This window comes from Bos javanicus, chromosome 29 (assembly GCF_032452875.1).
Source record: "Bos javanicus breed banteng chromosome 29, ARS-OSU_banteng_1.0, whole genome shotgun sequence".
NCBI classification, from domain to species: Eukaryota; Metazoa; Chordata; class Mammalia; order Artiodactyla; family Bovidae; genus Bos; species Bos javanicus.
In genome coordinates, this window is record NC_083896.1 from 28,304,180 (window position 1) to 28,312,919 (window position 8,740).

Below are 8,740 nucleotides of genomic sequence, written 5' to 3' on the forward strand. Positions count from 1 at the left end.
TTCATCAAGGGAATAGAATAACCATAAATTATATGCACTAAATATCTAAGCATCCAATTAATCAGATACTAACAGATCTGAAGGGAGACGTTGACAACAATACAAAAAGAACACATGGGTACGACACCCCACTGCCAATAATGGATAGATCACCCAGACAAAAAAGTAAAAAGGAAATATCAAACTTGAACTATGCTTTAGACTAAATTGTCCTAACAGACATCTATAGAATATACCATCCCACAGCAGTGGAATACTTGTCAAAGACACACAGAACATTTTCTAGGATATATTACATGATAGTTCATAAAGAAGCCCTAGGAAATTTTAAAAGACTGAAATCATGCAAAGCATCTCTTTTATCCACATTTGTATGAAACTAGAAATCAGTAACATGAAGAAAGCCAGAAAATTCACAAATATGTGGAAATTAAACAGCATACTCCTGAAATACCAGTCGGTCAAAGAATAATTTTTTTTTAAATCTTGAGATAAACTGAATGGAAATACAACATACCAAATCTTATGGGCTACAACAAAAGCAGTTCTAAAAGTGAAAATTTTCCTGTTAATTTTTATTTAAGGACAGTTGATTTACAATGTTGTGTTAGTTTCTCATGTACAACAAAGTAATTCAGACAGATGTATAGATAAATACAGATTGTGTGTGTGCTCAGTAGCTTTAGTCTTGTCCGACTCTTTGTGAACCTATGGACTGTAGACTGCCAGGCTCCTCTGGTCATAGGATTCTCCAAGTAAGAATACCGGTGTGGGTTGCCATTTCCTTCTCCAGGGGATCTCCCCGACCCAGGGATTAAACCCAAATCTCCTGTGCCTCCTGCATTGCAGATGGGTTCTTTACTGCTGAGTCACTGGGAAAGCCACAAATATGGCTTTCTCAGATTCATCTTGATTATGTCTTATTACAGTATTTTGAATGTAGTTCCCTGCGCTATATAGTAGAACCTTATAATTTATCTATTTAAATGTAGGAGTTTATGTGTGCTAATCCCAAACTCTTAATTTATCCCTCCCCTCTTACCCCTTGGTACCCATAAGTTTGTTTCTATGTCTGTGAGTCTCTACCTTTATGTAAGTGAATTTATTTGTATTATATTTAAGATTCCACATATAATTGATACCATATGATATTTATCTTTCAATGTGACTTGCTTCACTTGTAAGATAATCTCTAGGTCCATCAATGTTGCTGCAAATGGCATTATTTCATTCTTTATAATGGCTGAGAAATATTCCATTGTCTCTCCTGAGGAAATAATCAGAAATCTAGACAAAATTTTAACACAAACTAACAATTATAGCATTATTTATAATAATAAAACATTGGAGAACCTGACACAATTTTAAACAATAGAAGGAAGATTTTTAATGACATTTTTACATGATGAAACCCATGAAAAAGTATGATTCAAAAATATTTACTGATAAGTAAATGCTCCCATTATAATGAGAAATTCAACAATATTTTATAACATGACATACAGAGCATGATCACACTGGAAGAAAATATTATACTCCAGATAAGATCCTCATTTCCTGATCTCTGAATGGTGGAGTGTGTGTATCAGTTAGCTGTTGCTATATAAGAGTCTCACAAAATCTCATTGGTGTACAGCGATGATTATTTGTTGCTCACATGTCTACATGATCGTTGTGGTGCATCTTGTCTGGTGCATATGCCTATATGTATACATGTATATTATATATATATAAATGTACAAAGATATATGTTTGAATATAGACATATTCATAAGGAATAGCAACAGCTGTTGCTTCTAAGGAGAATTCAGGGATGGAATAACTAGAGGGGAAGCAGCCATATCATCATTGCATAACCTCCACTTGTGTTGTTTAATTGTTTACCATGTGCAAGAATTACTTGGTCAAAATGTTTTTACTGTATTTTAATAATATTTAATATAGGAAATAGCAACCCACTTCAGTATTCTTGCCTGGAAAACTTCATGGACAGAGGAGCCTAGCAGGCTACAGTCCAGGGAGTTGCAAAGAGTCAGACACAACTGAACAACTAAGTATGCACACAAAATATAATTTTAAAATGAAAATTAGAAAAGAGCCAATTTTTCTCATGAATAAGGAAGTTCTTGAAAGGTGAAGTGATATGCTACAGACCATGCAAAAAGCAAAGGAAGTGCTGATAACTAGATGAAAGAGTTTCAGCAGGAAAGGAACTAAGATTTATTAAGCGCCTGGCATTTACTTCTCTCAAAACCTCATGAAGTCAAGACCATTATCTCACTTTTAAAAACAGAGAAATTAATATTTAAAGACATTAAGTAATGTTCTCAAAATCACACAGCTATCAACTGAGCTTACCAGATTACTACCAACCAACTCCATTACAGGCTCACAAATTGATGCTTCCTCTGCAACCTTTTGAAAGGGTCTTAGTCACCTCATTCACCAGCCACATAAACCACACATTCAAAAGGTCTCCTGAATTCAATTCTCATTCCCTGTTGCATACAGAGTAAAGCAAAACCTTCCCCCAGCACTCTCAGTTCTATAACTTTGATCTAAAGGGCAAACTAACCACACATTCAAAGTTCCCTTTTTCCCAAAGGAAGAGAACCTTTCCAAAGAAAAGCTCATATGACAAAATGCCTCGTCAGAATTTAACATGTTAATACTTTTCCAAAGAACTTTCCTTTATTACTAATTAATCATTGAGACCCAAGGTGTTCTGATGTATTCTAAAACACTTTACCCAGTGTTCTAGGTGTGTAAAACAGTCAAAATGAATTATCTCTTTCCCATACATGACTGCATGAGAAGATCCGCGCAATCTATAGTGCCTTAATCCTCTGGAAATGACCTCTTCTAATAATTAGCTGCTTAGTGCTTCATGATAACTAACTAAATCCACAAACTATTTACTCCTATCTTACAACTTACAGGCTCTTAAGTAGTCTATCCCAAGCCACAGACTTTCCCATCACAGCTAAATACCCAAACTAACCCTTCAGTTCAGTTCACTTCAGTCACTCAGTCGTCTCGGACTCTTTGTGACCCCATGAATTGCAGACAAGCAGGTCTCCCTTTCCATCACCAACTCCAGGAGTTCACCCAAACTCATGTCCATCGAGTCTGTGATACCATCCAGCCATCTCATCCTCTGTCATCCCTTTCTCCTGTCCCCAATCCCTCCCAGCATCAGGGTCTTTTCCAAGGAGTCAACTCTTTGCATGAGGTGGCCACAGTATTGGAGTTTCAGCTTCAGCATCAGTCCTTCCAATGAACACCCAGGACTGATCTCCTTTACAATGGACTGGTTGGATCTCCTTGCAGTCCAAGGGCTCTCAAGAGTCTTCTCCAACACCACAGTTCAAAAGCATCAATTCTTCGTTGCTCACATTTCTTCACAGTCCAAATCTCATATCCATACATGACCACTAGAAAAACCTTAGCCTTGACTAAGTGGACATTTGATGGCAATGTAATGTCTCTGCTTTTGAATATGCTGTCTATGTTGGTCATAACTTTCCTTCCAAGGACTAAGCGTCTTTTAATTTCATGGCTGCAATCACAATCTGCAGTGACTTGGAGCCCCCCAAAAATAGTCTGACAATGTTTCCACTGTTTCCCCATCTATTTCCCATGAAGTGATGGGACCAGATGCCATCATCTTCGTTTTCTGAATGTTAAGCTTTAAGCCAACTTTTTCACTCTCCTCTTTCACTTTCATCAAAAGGCTTTTTAGTTCCTCTTCACTTTCTGCCATAGGGTGGTGACATCTGCATATCTGAGGTGACTGATGTTTCTCCCAGCAATTTTGATACCAGCTCGTGCTTCTTCCAGCCCAGCATTTCTCATGATGTACTCTGGATATAAGTTAAATAAGTAGGGTGACAATATACAGCCTTGATATACACCTTTTCCTATTTGGAACCAGTCTGGTGTTCCATGTCCAGTTCTAACTGTTGCTTCCTGACCTGCATACAGGTTTCTCAAGAGGCAGGGCAGGTGGTCTCACATTCCCATCTCTTTAAGAATTTTCCACAGTTTATTGTGATCCACACAGTCAAAGGCTTTGGCATAGTCAATAAAGCAGAAATAGATGTCTTTCTGGAACTCTCTTGCTTTTTTGATGATCCAGCAGACGTTGGCAATTTGATCTCTGGTTCCTCTGCCTTTTCTAAAACCAGCTTCAACATCTGGAAGTTCACAGTTCACTACTGCTGAAGCCTCGCTTGGAGAATTTTGAGCATTATTTTACTAGTGTGTGAGATGAGTGCAATTGTGTGGTAGTTTGAGCATTCTTTGGCATTGCTTTTCTTTGGGATTGGAATGAAAACTGACCTTTTCCAGGCCTGTGGCCACTGCTGAGTTTTCCTAATTTGCTGGCATATTGAGTGCAGCACTTTCACAGCATCATCTTTCAGGATTTGAAAAAGCTCAATGGAATTCCACCACCTCCACTAGCTTTGATTGTAGCGATGCTTCCTAAGGCCCACTTGACTTCACATTCCAGGATGTCTGTCTCTAGGTGAGTGATCACACCATCGTGATTATCTTGGTCATGAAGCTCTTTTTTCTACAGTTCTTCTGTGTATTCTTGCCACCTCTTCTTAATATCTTCTGCTTCTTTAGGTCCATACCATTTCTGTCCTTTATCGAGCCCATCTTTGCATGAAATATTCCCCTGGTATCTCTAATTTTCTTGAAGAGATCTCTAGTCTTTCCCATTCTGTTGTTTTCCTCTCTTTCTTTGCATTGATCGCTGAGAAAGGCTTTCTTATCCCTCCATGCTATTCTTTGGAACTCTGCATTCAGATGCTTATATCTTTCCTTTTCTCCTTTGCTTTTTGCTTCTCTTCTTTTCACAGCTATTTGTAAGGCCTCCCAGGCAGCCATTTTGCTTTTTTGCATTTCTTTTCCATGGGGATGGTCCTGATCCCTGTCTCCTGTACAATGTCATGAACCTCTGTCCATAGTCATTAGGCACTCTATCTATCATATGTAGTCCCTTAAATCTATTTCTCACTTCCACTGTATAATCATAAGGGATTTGATTTAGGTCATACCTGAATAGTCTAGTGGTTTTCCCTACTTTCTTCAATTTAAGTCTGAAATTGGCAATAAGGAGTTCATGATCTGAGCCACAGTCAGCTCCTGGTCTTGTTTTTGCTGACTGTATAGAGCTTCTCCATCTTTGGCTGAAAAGAATATAATCAATCTGATTTCGATGTTGACCATCTGGTGATGTTCATGTGTAGAGTCTTCTCTGCTGCTGCTGCTGCTCTTAGTCACTTCAGTCGTGTCCGACTCTGTGCAACGGCATAGACAGCAGCCCACCAGGCTCCTCCATCCCTGGGATTCTCCAGGCAAGAGCACTGGAGTGGGTTGCCATTTCCTTCTCCAATGCATGAAAGTGAAAAGTGAAAGTGAAGTCGCTCAGTCGTGTCCAACCCTCAGCGACCCCATGAACTGCAGCCTTCCAGGCTCCTCCGTCCATGGAATTTTCCAGGCAAGAGTACTGGAGTGTGTGCCATTGTCTTCTCTGAGAGTCTTCTCTACTAACCCTGAAATAACTCTAAATTCTGACTCTCTTAGTCTTGTAATAATGTAGGAAATATTCCAATCAAGCATCTTTATAGTCCTTTAACTAACAGAAGTTCTAATTCACTAGCCTGGGTCCCTCAGCTTCGACACATAACCATAGGAGTTACCATGCTTCACCTGCTATCTTGGACCTACACACTTGATACCCACACACCACATTTTTAAAACAATTCTGTTGTCAGTTGGCCAGGATCAAGTTTAGCAAACATTTGTCTCCTACTCTTGTGAAGAAATGTAATATTCAAAACTTATATACTGAGAACTTTTATTAAATAACTGTGACTACTGTCAGATTTTAATATACTGATATATCATACTTTCAAAATGAAATCTGCAAGGGCAACAAGGAAACGATGCAAGAACAAAGGGCACAGAGGAAAACGAAGCAGATTCTAATTCAAGGCCTGGATTCCAGTCCCAGCTGTGGCACCAGTTCTGTGGCCCTGGAAAACATATGTAATATTTCCAAGTCTCCAAGTCTGTTACATGAGGAGACTAGATTAAATGGTTTATAAGACCCATTCAAGATTAAATGATCTATGATTGTAGAGCATATGCATAAAATAATATTAGAATATTCAAGGTGGATCAAGGGGCAGGGGAAATACATGTGAACCAAACACTCAGTGCTCACTCACTTCTATCATGTCCAATTCTTTGCAACCCCATTGTCTGTAACCCAGCAGGCTCCTCTGTCCATGGGATTCTCTAGGCAAGAATACTGGAGTGGGCATTATCAGAGAAATGCAAATCAAAACCACAATGAGGTACCATCTAATACCAGTCAGAATGGATGCTATCAAAAAGTCTACAAACAATAAATGCTGGAGTAGGTGTGGAGAAAAGGGAACCCTCTTACACTGTTGGTTGGAATGCAAACTAGTACATCCACTACAGAGAACAGTGTGGCGATTCCTTAAAAAATTGAAAATAGAACTGCCTTATGACCCAGAAATCCTACTGCTGGGCATACACACCAAGGAAATCAGAATTGAAAGAGACACATGTACCCCAATGTTCATTGCAAAACTGTTTACAATAGCTAGGACATGGAAGCAACCTAGATATCCATCAGCAGATGAATGGATAAGAAAGCTGTGGTACATATACACAATGGAGTATTACTCAGCCTTTTAAAAAAAAAAGCACATTTGAGTCAGTTCTAATGAGGTGGATGAAATTGAAGCTTATTATACAGAATGAAGTAAGTCAGAAAGAAAAACACAAATACAATATATTAATGCATATATGTGGAATTTAGAAACATGGTAACAATGACCCTATATGTGAGACAGCAAAAGGGACACAGATATAAAGAAGAGACTTTTGGGCTCTAGGAGCTGAGGGTTGGAAGATTTGAGAAAATAGCATTGATGCATGTATATTACCATATGTGAAATAGATATCCAGTCCAAGTTCAGTGCATGAAACATGGCACTCAAAGTTGGTGTACTGGGACAACCCAGAGGGATGGGATGGGGAGGGAGGAATGAGGGGGGATCAAGATGGGGGGACACATGTACACCCGTGGCTGATTCATGTCAATGTATGGCAAAAACCCACCATAATATTGTAAAGTAATTAGCCTCCAATTAAAATAAATAAATTCATTTTTTAAAAAGGAATACTGAAGTGGGTTGCCATGCCCTCCTCCGGGAGATCTAACGCATCTCTTATGTCTCCTGCATTGGCAGTTGTGTTCTTTACCACTAGTGCCACCTGGGAAGCCCGAAGTGAAAGTGTTAGTTGCACATCCAGACACAAAGACTTAAAACTTTCTGTACAAGAGAGGGCAAAAAATGACACTTACACCTTTCATTGAAAACACACACAAGCTAATAAATAAAACATTTTATCTACTTTTTCAAATACTACTCCTTTCTCAAGAAATTAATTTTCCCCAAGGTTTTCCTCACTGCAGCTTTGACATCCTTGTTCCTCAAACTATATATCAGTGGATTTAACATGGGCACCACAATGGTATAAAACAGGGACGACACTTTCCCTTGGTCAAGGTGCAAAACGGAAGGTGGTTTGAGATACACAAAAGCTGCAGAACCAAAAAAAAGGAAAACCACAATTATGTGGGAGCTGCAAGTACTGAAAGCTTTGGATCTGCCCTCAGTGGAGTGAATGCGGAGAATGCTGGAAAGGATTAGAGTGTAAGAGATGGAGATGGTGACAATGACCATTCCAATAACAGTGGTCACAACTATGAAGACCACCAGTTCGTGCACAGAAGAGCTGTTGCAAGCCAGCTCAAGCAGAGGAGGGATATCACACAAGAAATGATTGATGAGGTTGTCAGCACAGAAGATCAGACTTGCTATGCTTCCTGTGTGGGCCATGGCCCCTGAAAACCCCATCACATACACACCCAACAAAAGCAGTAAACAGACCTTAGGAGACATGGTGACTGTGTACACCAGTGGCTTACAGATGGCCACATAGCGGTCATATGCCATCGCTGACAGGACCAAGGACTCAGAGATGACAAAGAAGCAGAAGAAAAACAGTTGAGTCAAACACCCTGCATGCAAGATGCTGTTCTTCTTTGAGACAAAACTCATCAGCATTTTGGGAGTGATGGTAGTGGAGTAACAGAAGTCTATTAAGGAGAGGTTGAAGAGGAAGAAGTACATGGGGGTGTGCAGGCGTGAGTTCAACCCAATCAGCATTATCAAGCCCAGGTTCCCCACTACAGTGACCACATAGAAAACTAGAAACAGGAGGAAGAGGAGGATCTGGAGTCCTGGCTGGTCTGTTAAGCCTGCAAGGATGAATTCTGTCACTGAAGAGTTCTCAGCTGCCATTCTCCCCTGGAGAAAACCCGGTCCATGGGGGAACGAAAAGAGAACCATTTTGAGAGAAACACCACTACCACCCTCCCAGTACCCACCTCCCATTCTTGAGAATGAAATCCACCAAGACATTTGAGATTTCATGTGGAAGGAAGGTTTTTACCATTTGCTGTGGATCTACCTTAATAGCTAAGTGACTTGACCTTCCAGAGAACAATAAAGAGGCTAGACTTTGCCTCCAGAGTGACCGCTGGCACTTCTACAAGAAGCAGACATATATTCATATTCCAGTTCATTCAAAAATAAGAGATGTCTTTTAGGTCTTTATGTCAGTC

The 8,740-nt window shown here is 39.7% G+C and overlaps 1 protein-coding gene across 1 annotated transcript; it reads right to left on the bottom strand.

Moving 5' to 3' along the window:
* Positions 1–7,475: 7,475 nt before the first annotated feature.
* Positions 7,476–8,417, bottom strand: LOC133240978 (olfactory receptor 8B12-like). The gene has a single exon (XM_061405945.1). The coding sequence runs from the start codon at positions 8,415–8,417 to the stop codon at positions 7,476–7,478; it is 942 nt and encodes a 313-aa protein (XP_061261929.1).
* Between the last annotated feature and the right edge of the window lie 323 nt (positions 8,418–8,740).

Bases quoted from the DNA above. Each gene is read 5' to 3' on its own strand.
- LOC133240978 (XM_061405945.1), bottom strand. From the start codon at position 8,417: ATGGCAGCTGAGAACTCTTCAGTGACAGAATTCATCCTTGCAGGCTTA.